At 36.4% G+C, this 24304-nt stretch overlaps 1 protein-coding gene across 6 annotated transcripts in view; it reads right to left on the bottom strand.

The window, feature by feature from the left end:
• The window catches only part of stau2 (staufen double-stranded RNA binding protein 2), a 356944-nt gene that overhangs the window by 233451 nt on the left and 99189 nt on the right, over nucleotides 1-24304 (bottom strand). For all 6 annotated transcript variants that reach the window (XM_039754429.1, XM_039754431.1, XM_039754434.1 and 3 more), the window contains 2 exons: nucleotides 21751-21910; nucleotides 1443-1550 (listed from right to left, as the gene is read on the bottom strand). In XM_039754429.1, coding sequence (XP_039610363.1) covers nucleotides 1443-1550; nucleotides 21751-21910 — 268 coding nt within the window. The remainder of the gene's footprint in view (nucleotides 1-1442; nucleotides 1551-21750; nucleotides 21911-24304) is intronic.

Here is a 24304-nt window from a genome sequence, read left to right as displayed (position 1 = left end):
GTGGGAGGTAGCTCACAGAATAAAAGATAAAAGATTCCCACTGCAGAGGGTCAACATCATCCACAAACTGTGAATTAAAAACAGTTTAATGGAAGGGCCCATAGAAGCATGTTGGAAACAGAATTCAAAAAGCCTTTACATTGCTCCTTCAAAGCCAATTCTAGCAGCATAAGCCCACACAAAAGAGTGCAGTCTACAATATAATAATATGAAAATAATTAATTAAAAGAAAGTAATCATTATTCTGTTACTGTATGTTTTAAATGGTGTTTGGAATATTTTTCCATAAGTATATCACTGAAAGTAACCCTCCATGTAGCATACATGTGATGTTAAATGAATAAAGGTACAGGGATTTTTTTGTTTTAGATATTTACTTCAGGACCACAAGATGTGTACATTTTGAAATTTGTACAATAAATGACCATGCTGCAACACTCTTTAAACACAGACAAGTGAATAAGTAAAAGCTGTGCTTTCTTATTCATTGTGATAAAAGTTGTGATGTAAAACTTAATTTGGCAAAATAAAATATTACCTAACTGAAACATGCATGTTGTTAGCTAATGACAATCACTGAGTGAATGATCCGGCCTTTAATAAATCTGTTTATTTTCTGCTTACACATACTCTGTGTTCAGTAGACCAGCTTGATAAAGATTGTCTTTTCAAAGTGACATTAGGGACATTGAAAGCTTTTCTGGTGTTAAAAGAGTATGAGACTTATGATGATCTCTTACAGAAACAAGAAAATGACAGTCATAAAATGACACAGGTAAATGGCACTAAAAAATTAAACCAACAAACTCTGCATTCTTAAAATATGATGTGCTACTCAAGCTTCAGTTTTTCCTAAGCTGAGTTACTGACTGCGATTACAATTGTGATTTTTTAAAATATTGAATAAAATAGTCCTTCACTTGTTTTGTAAAGCACTAGTTCTTACAATAAACAAGTTCCAATTGTAAAATAAAATATATTTACATTTACTAATGAATAGTTGGCAGAGAGGTCTAGTGACTGAGGTGTTCCACAAGCTGCCAGTTCAAACCAAACCTCAGAATATGAGAAAGTCACTTACGCTAGCTGCAAAATGAAAATATGTATGTATACAGCATGTAAATACTAATACTTCAATTTTGTACTTGTAATATGTTTGCAATGGTGTTTATCATAAAAAGAAGCTGCAGTATATAAATAAGATATGAAGTGTATTATTTACTTAGGTAACACATTTATCAAAAGCAATTTAAAACTCACATTTCAACATTACAAGTATTGGTAGGTTGTGAGGGTCCTAAAGGACCCACTAAGTGGCAAACTTTAGGTTTACTATCAGTTTTCAGTCCACTGAGCCATACAGTGTGTTAGATAATCTATTAGAAAAGCAAAAACTACAGAATTACCTTCAGGAAATATACTGGACATAGGGAAAACATTACCTCAAAACAGACGGGTAGGTTTCGCTTCAGTGCAATTTCAAATACTAGGCTTATTTCAGATTTACTGGCATCATTGTCCATCATGGCTTCATTCTTTTCATTTTGGTTCTGTAACAAAAAGTTAAGATCACCTGTTTTTGATATTTTATGCAACAATTCTGATTTCCATTTTTGACTAGCACAACTTCATGCAACTTTTCAGGAACATCTTTTGCAAAAGCTAAGGATTTTAAATAAAAATAGTACAAAATGTGGTATACATTATTTGCTACAGTGGCAATAAAGAGTTTTAAGCACAATGCATTACAAAAATATTGCCTCAATTGCTTTCACATTTATAGTATATTAGAGTCGCTTAAAAAATAGATACTACATTTGTCTCAATTATTTAGAATCAAGCAGTATAATCCTGTACTGATTACACAGCATCTGTCGTCAATGTAGCTGGTCCTTTCGCAATACTGTATTATGAACACCACACTTATCTATCAGTTTACCCATTTTCAAACCTGCTTAATATAATTCAGGGTCATAGGTAATGGAGAAACTCTCATCAATAAGGCAGAACCCTGCCCAAGGCAAGGTGTCAGTCCATTGCAAAGCATACTCACATCTGTATGGACACAACGTTAATTCGGAGTCTTCAATTATGAATGGTAAGTAAACCAAATAGATGTATTTATTCAAGGAAATTGACATAAAGCAGGTTAGCCAAAGTGAGAATATTAAGTATAAAATAGGCATTCTTGCAGTCTCCCTGAAATAGTCTTAACCCCCACTGTGTGTTGGAGGAGTGGATTATTCTCTTGCCTAACTAAAAACTTCCTTTTTTATTCTCCTACTTCTGCCCTTTGCTCTCTCTCTCTGTTCTGTTCCCTCTTCCTCCTGGCAGTAAAACGTCACTTACTGCCTGACCTTCGATTTAAAAGTTTTCTGGCTGTTAGCTAGAATCACTGCTGGGATTATGAATGGCAAGAATTCCAGGCTACAACTCCTTGAAGTTGTTCCAAGTGTCCCTGCACCAATGAGCCTGCAGTTGCCCTTAAAGGCAACTCTACTGTAAATACCCTTAACTCACATATGTCCTTTTTGGGAAAATGTGCCCTCAAGCACTAAGAAGGTTTTACTACCTGTTTTGTTTCCTCCCCAACTTCCCACTTTTTTCAGCCAATAGACCAGGCACCCCTGTCATCCCTATTGCTGAGGTGTGCTCTGCCAATTTAATGCTCTCTAGTGCCTTGGGGGAGTATTAAGCTTTTACATAATGCCCTCTCGTTTCTTTCTCATGTTTGTGACCCCAGCTGCTGGACTTTTGGAGGACAAAACACAGATGCCACCAGAGATACTCTTAAACTGTTATCTTCAGTAGCTGTTTTCTGACAGCTGTGAGGCACTGTCTGTCTCAATGTCCTGGAGGAACGATGGGATGCTCTATAGACCCCCTGGAGGTACAGTAGTAGCAAAGGTGTGAATGAACAGAAAACCGAGTGGCATTGTGAACAATGCTACACATCCTCCCTCTGACACAGTAATGCCAATGGCAATATGCCTGTATAATGCCGTTTTCTTCCTTTTAAATTATTCTGGTATGCTCAGGCCACAGTATGCGTTTATTTACAAAGAAAGAAAGAAAGAAAGAGTGAAGAGAACTGAAAGAGGATCAGGAGAAAGAATAGAGACAAAAGAGAAAAGCAATAGTCAGTCATTTTCCAACCTGCTATATTCTAACACAGGGTCACGGAGGTCTGCTGGAGCCAATCCCAACCAACACAGTGCGCCAAGGCAGGAACAAACCCACACACCCCCACCCACATCCACACACCAAGCACACACTAGGGACAATTTAGGATCGCCAATGCACCTAACCTACATGTCTTTGCACTGTGGGAGGAAACCAGCGCACTCAGAGGAAACCCACACAGACACGGGTAGAACATGCATTCACGGGAAGCAAACTCAGGTCTCCTTACTGCAAGGCACCAGCGCTACCACTGCGCCTGAAAAGCAACAGTTAAAACTGAAAATCAAAAAGAGAATTGTCAAAGCTAAACTGTAAACCATAAATCAAAGTTAAAAGGTATTGCTTTGTTTCAAAGTAAGTCGTAGTGCACTAAGTCTGGTACAATCTCTGATAGTTTTTACTGTCTTAGGGTGATCTTTACACCAGTATACTGACAATGTCACAAGATACATGGCCTCCATGCATCACAGGAAATCCCCTTGAAAATGGATAACACAATAACGGTACCATTCCCAAACCAAACTGGTGTTGAAAAAGGCAATAAAAACGTTACACTTCTAAACTACTAAAGAAAAGTTCTAAGCAAAATTCTGATTGCGTATTTTGATTCCTTGGGTGTTAAAACCCTCATAATGACACCAAGATGAATATTTCAGCTTCAGAGAAATCCAAAAATAAATTAAAAGGAGCTCAAATCATAACAGAGAATCATGTCATAAGTGGAACTTTGAGCATTTTTTTCTGTATCTAACACATCTTTGGGCTTGTGAACACCAAGATTGTCATTAATAATAGGCAAAACAGGCATTGTACTCACAGAACAGCTACAGCACACAGTTGAACTAAGTGCCTTTATACGACAGGAAATAAGTTCCATGATTTTTTTCTCACTAGACATATGTATTGAAAACTAAATGAAAGGTGAGCACATGTGGAATTAATGTAGGAAAATGCTTTTAGACTGGAAACAATCACTTTTACTCTTGTGTCAATGGCACAAACTTTGTTGGTTGCAATATGCAATTTGTACTTTTGTGAAATGAAACACTGAGTTTCACTGGAAATTCAATTTTGTCTGAAACATTTTGCTCATGATTACTTATAATATTTAAAGTTTTTAGATGGCTTCAATCTTACTTATTGAATTGATAATTTGGTAGACAGAGCTAGGTGGCACATCTGTCATGTCCTAAGTTAAAATTCTACTATCAGTGCCAAGTGTATTTTTATAGTACATACCTGTATACTATAAAGTGTGTCATAAAGTAGGTCGTCATAAGCAGTTGATTCTAACTGCTTCTCAATCTGAAAATGTTCTAAAGGCCAATACTATATGTCACTATCTCAATTTCACAAAAATACTTTTTTTTTTTAACTTTCAATTATTATTATTATTATTATTTTTTTAAGTTTTATTAATTTTATTACAATCCAATACAAATCAATCAATTTTTTACAAAAAGAAAAATTGAGTTAAGGACAAATCGATCCCCACCCCTGAGAGAGAAAGCAAGGCAAACGGAGTGAAATTTAAGGCTTGTAAACAAACCTAAATTAATAAATTTGATAAGCCAATAGAGATGAATGCAGAAGACAAAGAAATACAGAAATAATTGCTTCCTCTGTGCTTTAAGAGCTTATTTTAAAATATTACTGATTAGATCCTGCCATGTTTTGAAAAAAGTCTGTACGGATCCTCTAATTGAGTATTTGATTTTTTTCAATTTCAAATAGTATAACACATCGGTTTCCCACTGACTTAAAAGAGGAGAGTTTGGGTTCTTCCAGTTTATCAGAATCAGTCTGCGTGCCAACAGTGTAGTGAATGCAATCACAATTTGTTTGTCCTTCTCCACTTTAAGCCCCTCTGGAAGAAACCCAAACACAGCTGTTAATGGGTTAGGAGGGATTGTGAGACCAAGGCTGTCTGAAAGGTAATTAAAAACTTTGGTCCAGAATAATGTTATGCATTATTATGTTCTGATTGTATGCATCATCAGAGTATGCAAAATGAGGAAGATCAGGAATAAATGGTTCCAATAACTCCTTTATTATTATTATTTATTATTATACCTGATTTGATTCAGCTTTGCAAATTTTATTTAATATTATTATATATTTCATTAATCAATTATTTTAACAAAATAAATTTTTCTCTGTAAGGCACATTGTTACTGGGGATAAGGGAAAGTTGGGATGAAGCACAGGTACAAGCAATTTGTTTTATTTCCTAACTGGTCTTCAACCTCATTTTAGCTATACATTTTTTAATTCACATCTTGAGCATGATCTGGTGTTTAATTGTTTACAGTTCCTTTTTGGCCTCTAAAAATAACTGAAACTTTGTTTTGGGGTTTTACATGTCACAGCCGTGGGCATCTTCCTTTGTCTGGGGACATTGATAATTATGAATTGAGGATGGACGAGAGCAAACAAGCAGACAGGTGAATCCGTAAAATCAAATGATATCTGTAAAATCAAATGAATGGCAGTTTAAAACAGGAGAATAAAAAGTGCAAAATAGTGTAGTCAAATAAATAATTCAATAAATAAACTACTAAAATCCATTCCATAAAACCAATAATGTGTCTTTGAGGTGTAAATAATATAACAAACAATTCAAAAATAGTTAAAATCACAAACAGCAAAGAGGTAAAAAGTCTTTGTCCTTTCATTTCCCTTCTTTGTCCTTGTGTAGGACAATGGGAGACTCCACTGTCACAGCCCATCACATTCCTGACCCACCATGCAGATATGAACTGCACCACTAAAGACTTCCGTGGTTTCCAATGAGCCTTCCCCTTCTCTGGATGTCACTCCTTCTGGTTCCATCTTAAATACAACCTGCCACATCCTCAATCCACTACAAAGATCTGAACTGCTACCACTGGTTGCCACAACTCCAAGGGCATGTTGCTATTCTTTGGTTGTTACCATGAACTGAGCCTCCCTCTTCCAACTAGCTCCCAGGTCTCTCACTCCCTTTGGTCAGTTTCACACCTCAGCTGATGAGAATACATCACAGAACTTTCCTCGGCATTCTGTCCAGCTCTTTAAAAGATAATCAGCCAAACTGATGCTGTTCTTTCCTTCATCAGCTACCTCTACCAAGCTACCAAACACAACCTCCAGCAATAACACACTCCCCTTTATATCGATTCATCACTACCTGGTGCCTGTTGATTACTGTCACCGCTTGACCAGTACTCAAGCAGTTAGATCAACAAACACTTTCATGTGTGTACCTCACACTGTCTTAAGTTAAAAAAGCGGATTGTGCCCTAAAATCAATACAACCATAAAACAATTAATACCCCACCCCCATGTCCATGTCACCACAACATTATATTGTTTTTTTCAATTTGACACATCTTTAATGTTTAAAAGTAAATATCTTTGTAAAAAAAAAAAAAGTAAATAAGTAAATACGTTCTCCTGCTGTGTCATCTTGTTTTCAGTGTGGGTGCCCCTATCCTGACCACTCACAGTTAGGGGGCAATGTTTCCAAAATGACAGCATCAGCAACTCATAAGCCTGCAGCCTGAACAGTATATCGCCCAAGATTGTGGATACCACCTAAAAACTACCACTTTTTGTTTGAGCATTTAAAAGAATCTCTGGGTTTGAACTTTTTTTACCCCTTGACATAAGATTTATGTCCAATATTATCAGTCTCACCTTTGCTAAATGTTTTATGCTGTCCATTTTCTGATGACACCTCTTTTCATACCAACTGCTGCTCTTTGCAGTAAGTGCAATGAGTACAGTTCACATTTTACAGCCAAGGATACTGATGTCAAATTCTCATAAAAACTGAAAGCCAGACCGACACATTTAAACAAATAAGAACTTTAAATCAAGATTAACGTAATTTCTAAGAATTTTTAAAAGTGGTGTGGCTAGTGGGAAAGCTCATATCTTTGGTAATTACTACTGCTTCCTTGCAACTTTAGGGATTTAGAATCAGTTTTCTTTCTGGTTACTTTGTGGAATATGAATGTTGCTATTCACTTGCTATCTTCCTGGGATGGCACCTGGTTAACTTTGAACTGTGAGGCACTACAAAGAGTAGTGAAGGCAACACAGAATATTACTGTCATACAGCTTACTTCTGTTCACATTACCTTAGAAAGGCTTAGCATAGTCCCTTTCCTCACACTGACTCCCTTCTGGCAAACTGCACAAGACTTCTAGCATTCATAGCAGTGATTTTAGGGATGTTTTTATTTACAGCTCAACAGATACTCATACTGACAAATGCACAGTATGTACATATAGCATATAATATGGATAAAATACATATACAACGGACATCGATAAATTTGTTGGTACCCTTACAGCTGATTGAAAAAGTACTGTATGCCTCCTGAAAAGTGATTAAATGAAAAGTAATTGTCCCCTGAACACCTGTATGTCTTTGAGATGTCATGAAGTAAAGCAAAGCAAGTGTAAAAAGAGATCAAGTATTGCTTATTCTACAAAAATATTCCAAAATGGCCTTGACACATTTATTGGTACCCCTGGAAAAAAGATTATAAATAAGTGGATTAGAATGATTTTTCAAACTAGCTATTTTTATTAATTAGTATCACACATGTCTCCAATCGTGCAATCAGTCATTCAAGCCTACTTAAAAGTAGAAAAGTAGTCTGCTGTTTGGTAACATCGTGTGTCACACAATAAACGTGGACTAGAGGAAGTAGAGGAAAGAGTTGTAGGAGGAGATCATAAAGAAAATTATAGACAATTACGATAAAGACAAAAGCAATAAGACAATTTCCAAGCATCTTGATGTTCCTTTGACAACAGTTGCAAATATAATGAAGAGGTTTAAGGTCCATGGAACTGTAGGATAGAATGGTAGTGATAAAGCCAAGGACAACTTCTGAAGATATACAAACTGAACTCCAAGATCTAGGTCCATCAGTGTCAGATTGCACCATTCAACGCTTTTTGAACAACAGTGGGCTGAATTAAAGAAGACCATGGAGGACTCCACTGTTAAAAGAAAAACAAAAAAAAAGCCAGACTGGAATTTGCTAAAATGCATACTGACAAGCTACAACACTTCTGTGAGAATGTCCTTTGGACAGATGAGACAGCACTGGAGCCTTTTGGCAAGTCTGGCATAGGATCCATCAAGTCTCTGCAGGAAACAATGAAATCTAAAGACTATTAAGACATTCTGGAACGAAAAGTACTGCCCAGTGTCAGAAAGCTCTATCTCAGTCACAGGTCATGGATCCTCAGACAGGATAATGACCCAAACCACACAGCTAAAAGCACCTAAGAATAACCAGGAACAATATTTTGGATATTCTGAAATGGTCTTCTGTGAGCCCAGATTTGAATCCTATCAAATATCTATGGAAAACACTGAAACATGCAATCTGGAGAAGGCACCCTTCAAACTTGAAATTGTTGGAACAGTTTACTCAGGAAGAGTGGACCAAACTACATGTTGATAAGTCTCATTGTGAGCTACAAGATGGGAGCACCTGAAATTTGTCTGCCAACAACTGCTAGGTAAGATGTCAGTGAACTTGTTTTAAATTGTTTGTAAGTAGGGCGTGACGTGTAAAGGTTTTGCTTCCCAAGGTTGTAATGTCTAGTCTTGCGAGTCTCTCCAAGGTAATCTGGTCTTGAGCTACGCTCCTGCTACTTCGCGTCTCTCCCACTCGCTTAGTGAAGGGGGGAACTGAATGCACGCTAAGCAGAAGTGGACGGATCAGCGACTGACTTTGCGCTGCTTCTGCCAAGATGCCTGTTCTGCTTGTTGCTCTGCGTGTTGATCATTTAAAAGCCTGTACAGCAGCTGTCCTTCTGTCTCACTGCCTTGTCTTGTGTGACCGTTAAAATGTCTCTCTCGGGATGTCAAATTGTCTTCTGAGAAGATCAAGCCTCGTCTCCCTGATTTTTCTTTATAGAGAGATGTTACTCATATCCGCATATCACATGTGTTTACAAAGTGTGTTTTAATAAGTTTACATGTGTTTAAAGCTTGTGGGAGGGGTATTATAAGGCTTAAACTATTAAAAAAAATGTTTATTTATATGGTCGTTCTATATCGCGGATTATCACCTATCGCTGATGGATCTGGAACGTAACTTCCGCGATAGGTGGGGGACTAATTTCCTAATAAATACCATATGTTTCTTTAAAAGATGAGCAGAAACTTAATGACATAGACAGGCAGTGTGGTGTAGTGATGGAAGATAGTGGACCTAAAACCCCCAGACTGCAGAGCCAATATCTACTTGTGCCATGAGCAAGTCATTTAATCTGCCTGTGCTACAACCGGGAGAAATATACAATTGTAGTATTCCTGGTAATTGTTAAACCACCTTGAATAAAGATGTTAGCCAAATGAACAATATTTACAAAAAATAGGAGTAAACCTGAAAGGCAGCATCTTAAATCTATGGTGGATAAAATCTTCTTTAACATTTGTGGTTAAGCTGTCTCATTTAATTCAGTAGAAAACCAACAGTCTCTGAATAAGCAGATAATTCAGACGCCTCCATAAAAGTTGAGCTATGTCTTCTTAGTACAGAAAGAAACATTGTAGTAGACTTTTTTTAAGAGGCATGCATACAAAAACGCAACGCAAAATAACACACCCTTGTTTCTTTAGGGAATTGTGAAATAGAAGACAGAACTCAATACCGTTAACCAAGAAGATTTAAGAGATCTTAACATCTGGAAACTGTAAAGGTTATTAGCATACTTTTATTGCCTGATATAAACAATTCACTTAGTATCCTGCATGGTACTTTTTTTCCTTCTAGTCCAGATGCAATTTCCTTTTTGTGATCTATTAACTATGTATGGTATAGACTATAAAATATTTTACAGGGAAAGCAAACTGTGGAATTGTTTAAAAAAAGACATCTTTGAAAGAATCACTTCTTGGCATCAACAAGCAAAAGAACACTAAGGTTTTCTCTCTAGCTGGGTTTGGGCACAGTAAACTCCAGAATGAAAGAAATGCCTTATCACACTGACCACCCATTCTATGCTGGCCTAATGCCATTGCAGAGTTACTCTATGTAAACCACCAAAACAAGCCACACACAGGTTTAATTTGTTACTGGTGATGTAGCATATAATATGATAAAAACTCAAATTCAATGTTTAATTTGATATTGATAACAAGAACATTAGAACTAACAGTTTTTAACTCATTGGTTTTCAACAAATGTCCTTCAACCAAACTTGCAGGGGAGGTGCATGATGACTGAAAATAATTATAAAAGAGCAGCAAAATATTGAAATCAATATAAATCAAGCTACAGAAGGGTGTTAAACCTAAACCATTAAAATCAGCCTGCTTCATCAATATTCAAAACCTGTTATGTATGGCCTGCAATGACTATTGGATTTTTGAAAGGCCTCTTTTATAGTCTGTTTCATATTTCTCTACCTATAGATTGTATTGTTAAGTAGTTTAGCAGGATTATGTTTATATCCGGCATTAAAATGTGTTTCCAGTGTCTATATTATGTCTAGATAGATATTGTAAGCAAGCACAGCACTTAGAGGTTTGGTTTGCGCCCCACTAAAGGGAGGCCCTTCCATGACTTACCTGCCTCTGCCCTATACAATGCTTCTGTGTTTTCAGTTGACTTGATTGCTGTATTTGGAGAGAAAACACATTTGCATTTCTACTCATGTTAAATGTGGAGATTGCTGATGGAGGTACTCTGGTGCTGAATCCAGAGGATAACATGATAGCTTAAGTTATGAAAAAATGTCTGCAGTGAATGTTATCAAAAATATCTGATTTGGCAAATTCTATAATTTGAAAAACGGGGTAGTCACAACTTGTCTTTCTTAGGATACTCAACTGTTTTAAAGTGGACAAAACTATAATGAATCTTTTTTTATAAGTCCTTTATTGAATCCATTGTTACATTTGGTTTTATCTGTTAGATTGGTAACCTCAGAAATAAGAAAATAAATCATCTTAACAATATTATAAAAATTAGAAGTAAAACTATTGTTTCACAGCAGACCTTTATCACTGAAATGTATTGCAAACAGGTTAGAAAGAAAGCCGACTCAATTCTGTCACACAATAGCCATGCTCTTTGCTCTAACTTCTAGCTGATGCCATCAGGATGCAGATTTATGTTTCCAAAGGTAAACAACAGCAGGTTTAAGAACTCTTTTATTCCTATTTTGTGTACTGTTGAAAGTATTTTTTCTTCTTGAGTGTGTGTTTATGTAATAATATTGGTTGTCAAATGTTGTGTCTTTGTTTGTATATTGGATCTATGTAACAATGTGCTCTGTTTTTGTACTTTCCTGATGCAAACAAATTTCTCTCTGGGATAATATCAAGTCTCCCTAACCTAACGTAATTACTGTTCATTATTTATTCTAAAAAGATCTACTCAGTGTTTGTTATGATTAAGTAAAATAACTTTTATTTAATAAAACATACAGGCTGTTTTTAAAATTGCCTTTTAATTATGTATTACTCTTTAAAACACAGATAGTGTAATAGCACTACCAGTAGGTATTATGTTAAGTTCAAAACTAAGCATGCAAGACTGCAGATAAAGTACAGAAAAATAAATATCATGGCGTGTGTAGGGGAGCCCTCACAAATTATTGTGGTACACTGGGGAACCTTGGAGGAATAAGAGTTGAGAACCATGATTGTAAGTAAAAACTAACTAGTTGAGCAAAATTGTAACATACCATATAGAAACTATAATGTATAGTAAAAATCAACATTAAATGAACATTTAAGGAATACTCCACCCAAAAATGTTTTTAACATGTTTCCCACCTCATGTAGTTTGTAGTTATGGCCAGAGAACATTTATATTCTCATGTTTTGATGCAGAATGGAGATATAAAGTTCCTGATATAACAGGGATCTATAATGATAAACACTGGATAACACTAAACAATATAAAAAAAATTAATGAAAAACTCCTATTTCACTTGTGTCGCATAATCCACATGTTAAGTCATCTAGTCATATGCTCACAAATTCCCAAACTTGTATTTTTTACTATTATATTGTTAAATATATCACTTCCAGGCCTAATAACTGCTTGATCATTGGGAAACACTTCTTTTCACATGATATCAACACTGCAAAAACACTAACATACGAGTGCAACTAAAAATAAAAGTTAAAGAAAATCAATTAAAAACAGTGCCAGGAAAAAGAATTTACCTCACTCTTGTGCATATATGAAATGCTTCAAAAAAATTTCACCCATTTAGTTTCATAAACTGCTGCTAAATAATCCCAAGGTACTCCAGTTTTGGCTCACTGCTATGAATAGAAATGTAATAACCGGAGACTCGTCTACAATTTAAATGCTCATTTGTGTATTGAAAGCATTCCATTTTTGTTGAAAATGACCTTTCTCAGTAGGGGTTTATGTACCTAAATTTTAGTAAAAATATACTGCTGCCTTGCAATAGGGAAACCAGGTTTTCATGCCCAGGTCCTGCCTGCATGGAATTCACATGTTCTCCCCATGTCTATACAGGATTTCTCCAGGTACTCCGGTTTCCTCCTACATTCCAAAGATATGCAGGTTAAATGGATCGGCAATGCTGAATTGGCCATGATGTGTTTGTGCATTTGTTCCCCTGAGAAGGACTGGTGCCCAGTCTATGGGACTGTTCCTGTCTTGTGGCCTATGCTTGCTAGGATAGGCTCTAGTCCCCCACAACTCTAATCAGGATTAAGTGGTCTTAGAGAGTGGTATAGTATTGTACATGGTTTGGGACACTGTTAGCATGTGACTGGATGACTTTATATGTGGATTACATGACATGAGTAGCGTGAGAATTTTACGTGGATATTTTATATATAGTTTGCTGTTGTCCACCATAGGTCACCATATGTGCCTATTACATCAGAAACGTTGGTGTCTATGTTCTGCATTACACTATGAGATTACATTTTTTTCTTGAACTTAATTACGAACTTTATAGTGTAACATAAAAAATAATCATTTTTGGATGGTGCATTCGTTTTAAGCATGTAATGAACAAAAAACAAATTTCATTGTGTTTGTAATAAATCTAAGCATTTTTTCTGAGGCTTTTGCTCAGTGCCATTTTTGCGGCAGTACTTACCTGTTACACTGTAGAAGTGACAACAGCTTTGTTCATGGTATTTTGAATCCTTGGCTATGACACAGGCTTTCATATAGCAGCAGTTTGTATACTGTGTATCTGTTTAATTTATGATATAACCTACAAGTTTTCTTGTACAACTCTGAAAAACCTCTCACTCCTGTCTATTTTTTTTAAACTGGTACAATTTATATGTTGCAGTGACACAAATTAAAATGTGGCCCTTTACTTGTCCTCTTTATTTCTCAGGTTCCTCATAAAGCAAAACATACTTTTGAACTTTTTTGGAATGGCTTCTTTATGGCAGGCTTTCTCTATGGATCTAAAAATTGTATTACTATTACACTCATTTGTATCATGGTGCAAAAAGATCACAATGTCTTAGGCGAGACCTGACCAGAAATTACACCACATTCTTTGTATGCAATCAATATTATCGCTGATGAATCTAATAACTTTGTTGCCATCAAAAAATCTGACATTGTTTTTAATCATATTTAGCAAACTATTCATAAGGAAGAGTCACAACAGTTTTGGGATATGGTATGTTTAAAAGACATTTTTGTTGAGTTTCCCTAAATTCAGTGGTCTGCCAGTTAGAAAGTACAATATACAGTTGCATATGGAATTGCATATATTTCCACGTGTTAAAACTGATTTTAAGGGAATAATTACATTTAAGACAAATCTTCAGTAAATAAATAAATCGCCCATTATCTAATGATAATTCCTTATAAATGATAAATCCACTTTGAATTTGGCAGTGACAAATACTTAAAGACTACCCCTATAAGAAATTAAAAACATCAGCTGCATTGGTGAGGAGAGACCGAACTACAACAGAAACTAAAACAACTTAAAAATGCATCTCATTCACATTCACAAAATTGAAATGATTCTCACAAAGTAAAACTTAGCTGAGATACGCTACCAAAAATAAAAGCTGAAATTGAAATAACAGGTGCAAACAGTATAACAATCAGAAAACTAATTTTAAACAATGGACCAAAAACAATCTTGCTAAGTTGGCCTTCATTTTAATTTAGGCTGACTCCAAAGATAAACAGCAAAGTAAAGCACAAAGGCTTAATTCAACACTACGTGCTCATAATTTCGTTATGCATGTATAATAAATAAAATAGTAAATGAATAGCCAGGGCAGATACTGTCACATATAATAACACTCAAAAAAGTGACATTAGTCTAAATTGTCAAATCACACAGTATATGTATATTGAGGATGTGTTGAAGTGTTAGTATTAATTTTACATTGTTATTTTTCATTGCTGTAATTTTTCTTAATGTTAAAATTATAATTTATGTGACATTATTGTGGTATCTTCAAAGGTCAAGCGAAAAGACAATTTTCCCCTCAGTGATTAATACAGTGTACTAAATACCAAAAGAATACCAAAAATACCATTTTGAGTTTTTCTTTATTTTTTTTAAATGGGTGTCACCATTTTGAGACTTTTGTTTCATGGCAGCAGCTAAATTGTTCATCACAAGAATATCTTTTGATGGTCATATGGGTATGACTTGATGTCATCACACTATAACAATGAAGGATATGGGCGGGGTAGCTCTGGTGTCCAAGTTTTGGGGTTTACTTAAAAAAATAAAAAACAAAAAACAATAGAACATTGCTTATGACTTAGCTTGTATAGGGGAAAGGCATTGCTGTTATACCTTCTTTGAAGTCTTTTCATTAAATTTTTGGAATTTGTAGCAATTTATTTGTAATTATTTACATATTTTGTTATTGTAGGAATGTCACTTTGAAGCTATTTTGTTTTTGGATGTTTGCCACCAAACTATAACCATTTTGAATGACCACAGCAATGATCTTCTTGGTCACTATGCTTGTTACTGGCCACTTGTTATCTTGCTCTGAATAATAAAAATGACACATATCTACTGGTAGCCTAGTGCTGGATCTTCCCTGCTTCACCAACAAACTTTGCTATAATGTAAGTCTGTAAAAATGTTTGGTTTAATTCTGCCTTTAGAGGGAAACTGGTGAACACAGGCAAACCCACAAAATAGTCATTAAACCAGCAGGCAATTGGGGATTCAAACCTAATTAAGTATTTAAGATTTTTGGGTTTTGATTTTCTTTGTTTCGAGTGCTTCCTTGACTTATGTTTCTGTGTTATTTACTCAGTTTTCTTGGCTTTTTCTGTTATTGCATTACTTTGTCTAGCCTTGGCTACGTTTTTGCCTGTTCCATAACAGTACTTTTCAGTTCCCTGATCTGTTTCATTATAGTCAAAAATTTATTTCTTTTTTAGTGTTTTGGCATATGGCATCCTGCAGATCATTAAAGATACTGTATCATGCATGTTTAGAACTACTTGCTTTGTGTATTGGGTCTGACGTTTACCTAGTGCTTTTGGACAAATATTTTCTGTATTTGTTTGGTGTTTGACCTTAGCCTGACTTCTGACCATTTTCTTGTATCACTCCTTAAAACCTGTTCATCACTTTCCAATTTAAAATATTCATTAGCTCTTTTGGCACCAATTTCTTGATTGTGTCCATTATAATAAGCACAAATGATCCTTGAATAAAAAGTGGTATTGTTTATTTGCCTCACATTCATCTTTTCATCTATTACTTTAAATATACAACAAAATTAGCAAACATTTCCTCTTCTCTTCACTGACCCAGCACCACTGTTGATTGTTACACAAAGACCTCTAATATTACTTCTGCTTCTGCCATCTGACCCTGCCCCTTCCTTCTGGGACATTATAAAAAGATGCCACCACCAGAACTCTGTCTAATGTTTTAGAAGACAACAACCTGCAGCACTGGCTGCCATTCATTCAAAAAGTTTGTCATTTTTCTTTGACCAAAGTGTGCAGTTATATGAAGTTTACTATCCGGTGCCCCAGTTGTTTATTGTTGTTGCCTGTTTTCTTATACATGTAAAAACCTTGACAAATCACTCCAGCACCATATATATGAACACACTTCTCCTTGACTTTGTATAGAATTGATATCTGGACACTATACTGAAAAAATACTCCAAAAACATCCTGTCAATTTCGTAAAACTAAACACCACCTCCAGTACCATCTTGCTGAGCCCTGGGGCCCTCCCCAGGGATATGTACTCAGCCCACTTCTGTTTATTCTACTGACTCAAGATTGTACAGTCGCATGCAGCTCTAACACCATTAAGTTTGCAGATGACATAATGGTGGTGGGTCTTATCAGCAATGGGGATAAGTCAGCTTACAGAATGGAGATACAAAGATTGGGTGGTCTGGTGTGAGTGCAAAAATTTGTCTCTTAATTTGGACAAGACGAAAGAGATGATTGTTGACTTTAGAAGTCCCATGCTGTCCACACTCCACTACACATCGAGGGCTCTGTGGTGGAACTGGTCAACAGCACCACATTCCAGGGTGTGCAACTAGCAGCTGACCTTATTTGGTCAATTTAACATCACCTCCAGAGCCAAGAAAGTGTAGCAGCGTCTCCACTTCCTTTAGTGACTGAAAAAGGCAAGCCCACCTCCACCTGCTCTCACCACATTTTACAGGAGCACCATCGAGAGCAATCTGATCAGCTGCATCATTGATTTGGGAATGGTGGTGTCTCCAAATCTAAGGTCCTACAATGAATAGTGCACACAGCAGAAAAAAATAATCAGAATCTCTCTGCCCTTCGTTAAAGGTATCTTAATAAAACGTTGCACCGACAAAGCCAACAGGACTGTGAAGGACTGCTCCTACCCTTCTCACAGACTCTTTACCCCACATGCATCTGGCAGAAGGAACTGTAACATCAAATCCAGTTCTGCCAGCTTCTACTCCTTAGCTGTTTGGACTCTGAACTCTGTGCTGCCTCCCTGCCCTCAAATCTGCTCCTAAAGGCTTATTTATATGCAGTATATTTGTTACACTTGCCCAACCAACCAACTACAGTTGTTTTATATCATTAGTTGTTGTTATTATTTACAACTATTTCAAATTATCATTATTTATTTATCTATTTATAGTACAGTTCTTTACTTGTGTTGCACTTGTCCTCTGTTTATGTATATGTTGCACCTTAGTTCTTGGGAGCGTTTTTCATGCCATTGTATCTGCAATACTATGTATGGATGGTATGACAGTAAAACAGCTCGACTTGGCTTAAATGTTATATATAAGTCCATCACTAATTTTCTCCCGTTTCAGGTATATTAAAAATGTGCTAGAGATTTAAAGTATTGTCAAGCCCTTGCCCTGTTTGTTTAAATTGTCACACAATAATTGAAATCAGTTCACACACTCTTATTGAAGTGAAACCATCAGTGAAATACAACAAGAACAGCTGATTTTACTTAAGGTTAAGCAGAATTAAGGTTAAGGTTAAGACTCAGCTGATCGAGCTGCCCTGTGGGACATCCTGAGGGTTCACAGGATCCCCTCGAGGTTGCTGGATATCGTGACCGGCATATACATTGGTACTGGGAGTGCTGTGCAGAGTGGAGGCAGGACCTCTGTCCCCAGTTGATTCTGGGGTTCGTCAGGGGTGTTTTCTTGCTCCTACTTTGTTCAATGCTTGTATGGACTGAGTACTTGGCAAGTTCGTGGAGTCTAGCGGCTTTGGGGCATCTGTTGGTGATGAAAGATTCACGGATCTTGAATTTGCTGACGATGCTGTGATCTTCGCAGAGTCAATGAAGGCTCTGTTCGGGGCGCTTGAGAGACTGAGTGAGGAGTCTGAGTGTCTGGGATTGCGAGTGTCCTGGATAAAAACCAAGATCCAGGCTTTTAATGACCTCTTGGGCACAGCCATCAGCAGTGTGTCTGTTTGCGCAGAGAGTTTGACCTTGTCGAGAGGTTTACTTACCTTGGCAGTGACACACATGTCTCTGGTGACTCTTCCTATAAAGTCAGTAGACGGATTGGGAGAGCATGGAAGGTCATGAGGTCGCTGGAAAGGGGTGTGTGGCGCTCCCGATATCTATGCAAAAGGACAAAGGGCCAAGTCTTTAGAGTCCTGGTGCTTCCTGTCTTGCTATATGGTTGTGAGATATGGACGCTATCCAGTGACCTGAGATGAAGACTGGACTCCTTTGGTACTGCGTCTCTCCAGAAAATCTTTGCGTACCATTGGTTTGACTTTGTGTCGAATGAGCGGTTGCTCATGGAGTCCCGAATGAGACACATTACCTGCATTGTGATGAAGCGTCAGTTACGGCCATGTGGCGCGTTTCCCCGAGGGTGATCCAGCTCGTAAAATCCTCATTGTTGGGGACCCGAGTGGCTGGACCATTTCAAGGGGTCGCCCACATAACACTTGGCTGCAGCAGATAAAGGGTCATTTCCGGAGGGTGGGATTGGACTGTGTGTCTGCTTGGGAGGTTGCCAACTGGGATCCTGAGTTGTTTTGTCGTGTGGTGGGTGCGGCAATGCACTGTACAGTGCATGCTCCCCAACTTGACTTGACTTAAGCAGAATCACATTCAGAGATGGCAGGTTAAAGAAAATTACCTTTGCACAGGATTCAGCATGTGACTGGTTAGATCGGAACATCAGTACAATCTCATAATGATTTATGTTACAATTAACATTTTTAATGTGAAAGATGTCTGACATGATATGTGTTAATTTCAAACTTTTCATGAACAAAGATCAGATAAAGTACTAGTGTGGCATTTGCCCTTAAATAATACAGCCAATCATTAAATAAATCTCTAACATATGTGCACATATGTATGCCCAGCAATAACAGTTGTGTCCCTATCAATTGCGATGATGGACTGAAGTGACGTCATTAAAAAAAATACACCAGAACATCAAAACATAAATAAAACCAAAAAGTTTATTACTAAATAACAAAGAGAAGCATTTAACATTATGGATGGAAATAGTACAGTAGATGCTTTTGATGTCTGTAAAAAGCTGAAAGTTCAATAAGGGTTTATGGACTTCCATTCTAATTTAATACCAATTATACAATATGTTTAGATATAAACAAACAAGTGAATAAATTGTTTAGGGTTGTCTAAATGAAAGATTTTTTAGCAAGCTTCTCAGTTTGCCTTGCTAAGTTCAAACTTTTCAAAACCAGAAAAAAACAAAATAAAAATGATTATTTTACCTGGCAACTAGAAGCAAAATCAAACAAGTGCTATATGCAAAGGTTGGGCATAATTACAAACTATAGTATGCGGTTAGCCATACAGAATAATTTAAAGCACTCTGAACAATCTCTATTTCAGTACTGGTAGCCCACTGTGACTGATGGCTTTTACTACGATAAGTTTCACAATCAGTAATCCATTTAACCTCTAAATGATGTCACTGTTTACCTGGCTGGAATTTGATTGCTGTCTTATTCTGTATTCAGAAAATTTAGAAACATTTGAATTGCTGACATAGCTTTAAATGAAAATCATGATGATAATGATAAAAATCTTAAACACCAATATAAAAAGTGTTAAATTATTCCCATATAACATAGAAATGCTTGCCACATTTCAATAAAAAGCTAGCAAACTCGTTTTTGCTATAATATCTGCATTGACACCAAAAGATAGCAACTGATAAATAATAGCCTTAATAGTAAGGTAGGGATCCAGTTAAAAGCAGAAGTTGTTGGAGACAACAACCTGCAGTCAGAGTCAACCCTACGGCTAAACGTGAGAACCACTGACCTATGTTGACCAACACAGATGTCCCTGTGATCTTTAATAATGACTGTTTTAATTAAGCACATTATTCAGTCACTGAGTAATCAGACTTCTTTTTAGTCTGGTTAAAAATAAATTGTTCTATTCTTTAGTCTTATACCCTGGAGGGCCGATGACTCAGATTTTCATTAGAAATGAAATGCTCAAGTAGTCCTCCTCCTCTGTGTCACTGACAAGTGTTATATAGCTATATGATCAAAAACTGTAAACAACTATAGTCTCCATAACAATTATTGACAACCCTGGTAAAGATAACTAAAAAGTTTATAAAATATCACCTCAAGGCAAATTGCATTACTCTCACACTGAAAAAATGAGAGATCCAACCTTTAACTGAAGTAAATTTACTCTGAGAAAAATTCCTAATCCAAACTCCCTTTGACAATAAAACTGAGTCTTTTACTATGACATCTTATAAGATTGGAGAATATAGAGCAGGAGATCTCAGACCATTCACATTTACAGGATCTCTCAAGATCCCCTATGGTCCTAGGTGTACTCTCTTCCTCAGGTTTTCAATGGGGCTTTGGTCTAGGGACTGAGACGACCATGGCCGAGGGCTGACTTTGTGTTCCTTTAACCATTTGTATACTGATTTAACACTTTGGAACATTGTCTTGCTGGAGGATCTAATGGTGACCCAGTTTTCATTTCTGGCAGAAGCAGCCAGATTTAAATTTGAAATCCTATGGTATTTCATGAAATCAATGATGTTATGTACCCTAACAAGTATCCCAGGGCATTTTTTTTTAGCAAAAACAGCCCCACAACATCATAGAATGTCCATCATACTTAACAGGTTCTTTTTGCTATAGCCATCCTTATTGTTTTATGCCAAACACAACTTGAGTGTTTTTTGCTAAAATGCTCAACTTTCAAGTTTGCATTTAGTAAATTCTAGGCGCTGACATATGTGATTTAAATGATACGAAAGTTTTTTTTTCTGACAGTTTTCTTTCAAATAATCTGTTGGTATGGAGATGACATCTGATAGTAGTTATGGAGAATTATTGGTAACCCCAAGATATTACTTTGTATTTCTACAACAACAAAATCCTTGGAGATTTTTTTTAACTCTCTTACCATCCAGCTCACTATACAGGGGGGCAAAATAAACCTATGTGCTCTTCTAGGTAAGTTGGTAACAGTTCCAGTTGATTTAAAGTTTAATTATTGCCTTAACTGTGGATATGTGCATTTAAAGGTAAGAAGCAATTTTTTAAAGCCATTCCTTGACTTACGAAGGTCAACACATTATTATCTCATTTCAGTTGTGTGTTCTCTTATCTTTCCCATGTTGATGAATAAACAAGGGAGTTTGGCTTCGGTGCCACCTCAACTTTTATACACCAGGAAAACAGGAAGGCATGGATTACTGTTTGAAAGTTTCTATACATTCTGATCAAGTTAAGAAAGTCAAATATAAATGGAAAAACTTTTTTGGTTACACTGTGTTCATAAAATTCTCCAGGGGTACCAATAATTATGCCATATATATTTTTGTTAAAATAATTATTTCTTAATGAGGGATTATTTTGTTTCTCAGAATAAATTTACGTCAATTAAAATTAGATTTAACTCATTTTTTTTAGTTTGAGATTAAGGTAATTCACCTAAAGGTGATTACTTACAACCTTTTTTACTCATCTCTATTAAAGCAGTGCAGAAGAAAGAATTACATCAAACTTTTACAACTTGAAATATTAAAATTAAATTGGTGAGTTCACAATAAAGTACATCATTAACAGTTCATTTGATATTTACCTGAGGTGGCTTTTCAGGAATGGGCTCGTTCCGAAGTGCTTGGAGGGCTTTCATAGCAGCACTGTGTCTGGCAGCCTGACGTGTCCTTCCTTCCCCTATAAACTCACTATTCCCCACAGTCAGCTGCACATAAAATATCTTAGGCACTGGGTAATGATACCTAGAGTGGAAAAAGGAAGCAGAGTTTTGATATACTGTACAATAGGATTTATGTATTCAAACTGTGAGATTTATTAGAAGAAGAAGAGCTGACCATTAAGCAAGAAAATTGAGAATTTTCTGTTTCTTTAACTCAACCGCCACTATGTTTTAAAAAAGTTTTTTTTGTTTAAAGATAAATTATTTAGTCAACTTATCAGCTTTAAAAAAGTAACATAAAATGCATATAATTATAAAACACATTTGGAATACTTTCAAACTTCTTTGTGCTCTTCATTAATGTATACTGCATTTATTGCTAGAAACATGCACTGGCACAGAAGTAACTGTAGCCACACAACTCCATAAATGAGGGGTCAATTCCCTACCCACTGTATGTATGTGTGGTGTTTTCTAGCTCTGGGGAATTTCTCTGGATTTCTATGGATTCCTCCCAAACACAAGCATATTAGACTAGCTGGTGATGTCGATTGGCCCAGTACTAAGTGCATCTGAGAGAATTTGTAAATGTTTCCTGTGACTGCCATGCTGTCTAAATTTTGTACCTGCCTTGCACGTGAAACTGCTAAAACAGTATATAACTCCAATAAATAAATGGAATAATGGAAACCACTGTCTCATAAATTGTTTGAACGAAAGTTTTAAATTGGCTAAATTGGAGATAAAATCACAACTAAAGTCAAACTATCTTTAATTGTCATACTTCCACATCCCAAATATACTCTGTATAATGTAACAAAGATGTATCAGAATTTAAAAATATGGGGATTGGTTTTTGATCTACAATATGTACTGTACATATACTCTTCATAAGGTTCCAAAGGCCATACTGTAGTAATGATGTACCTGCTTCACAGGATAGCATGGCATTCCAAGTTTCACTTGATCTCCCTATGTGCCCTTAACCCAATATTCATCTCTTTTGTACCCTATTCATAGCTGATACAAAAAGAAAGAGTGGCTAGTGCAACGACTTTCGAAGTATAAACAGTTCCAAAAGTATTGTCGTATTATGTATGTCTTCATTCCCAAAAATGCACGATATGACTTTCTAAAAACTACTACAGAAGCACCCTGTGAACCTGAACTGGATAGGAGAAATGAATTGATGGATAGATTTTAAAACGACTTCAAGAATTTCAAGTACAAGAATTGGGATAGTTACCATTGCAGCGCCCCATTGATTAGGCTAGATAAGGCAAGACCTTATTTTCCTGAATTAGTTGCTTTCATATCAATAGGAAGATGGCTGTTTAACCATTAACCCATTAATTCCCTGTTTTAGACCACTGTACATACTTTTACCTAATCAAAGAAAGCTCTCTCAGTTAGATCATCTGTTGGATTTCCTCCAATTAGGAAATGTATCCATCCTCTTTGGGCTCTTACCTAACCTACTTTATTCATAGTTTAGATGGTCCTTGAAAAGAAGAAAAGTTACATGTAATTTTAAAATACAGTGTCCTGAATGAATAGCACATAGTATGGTAAAAATGACATGGTTAAAGGTTTGCAGAAGCGCAAGTTCAGTGATTGCTGGTTGAAAGTATTATAAATAAAGGGCTACCATAAACTGAAGCAGTGCTAAATTATTCCTCTTTATAAAATTAGAGAAAATGAAGTAGTACATGACACTATTTTCCCATCGTACCCTAGTAGGTGAGTTTGGAATATTGCAGTTGAACAGATTAATATGAAGAGTAGAGCAGTGTTACCCCAAGAAAGGGAACACATGATGATTTAAAGCTTAAGCAGACAACATAACCAAAAACAGGGGTCAGGAAGACCAGGTACTTAAAAATAAAGCATTTCTGACTAGCAGGTTCTAATCAGGGGTACATATGTGATGGTCTAAGTTTGTATGAGAAAACCAATGTTAAATGAATTAGATTATGTTGCAAGCATATTGAAGACTTTTGTTTTTCATCCATTTAATGAGCCTGATTAATCCAATCTTAGGATCAACAGGAGGCATCATAGTCTTTCACAATGTCATTAGGTACCAACCCTTTATGCAGTGCCAATTCATTTCTGTCTTAAGCTCTAAAATGTAATCATTTCTAATGTGTATATCAATCAAGAACAATAATCAAACTGAATAAAAGGTTGCAATGAGAAAAGTACCCAATTGCAAATACCAGACAACTAAAATTCACAGTAAAAGACTTGGGTGATCCCTCCTCGAACCGCCACCTTATCGTGGTGGAGGGTTTTGCATGTCCCAATGATCCTAGAAGCTCAGTTGTCCAGGCCTGGTAGGGCCACCCAAGGCAAACTGGTCCTAGGTGAGGGATGAGAGAACGAGCAGTTCAGCAAACATTCTATGAAGAACAAAAAATTTGGACAGTGTTTTCCCTCACCTGGACGCGGGTCACCAGGGCCCCCCTCTGGAGCC

Source organism: Polypterus senegalus, chromosome 5, assembly GCF_016835505.1.
Source record: "Polypterus senegalus isolate Bchr_013 chromosome 5, ASM1683550v1, whole genome shotgun sequence".
NCBI classification, from domain to species: domain Eukaryota; kingdom Metazoa; phylum Chordata; class Cladistia; order Polypteriformes; family Polypteridae; genus Polypterus; species Polypterus senegalus.
Note: the sequence above shows the minus strand (reverse complement) of the source record. Positions and strands in the feature narration are given on the sequence as shown.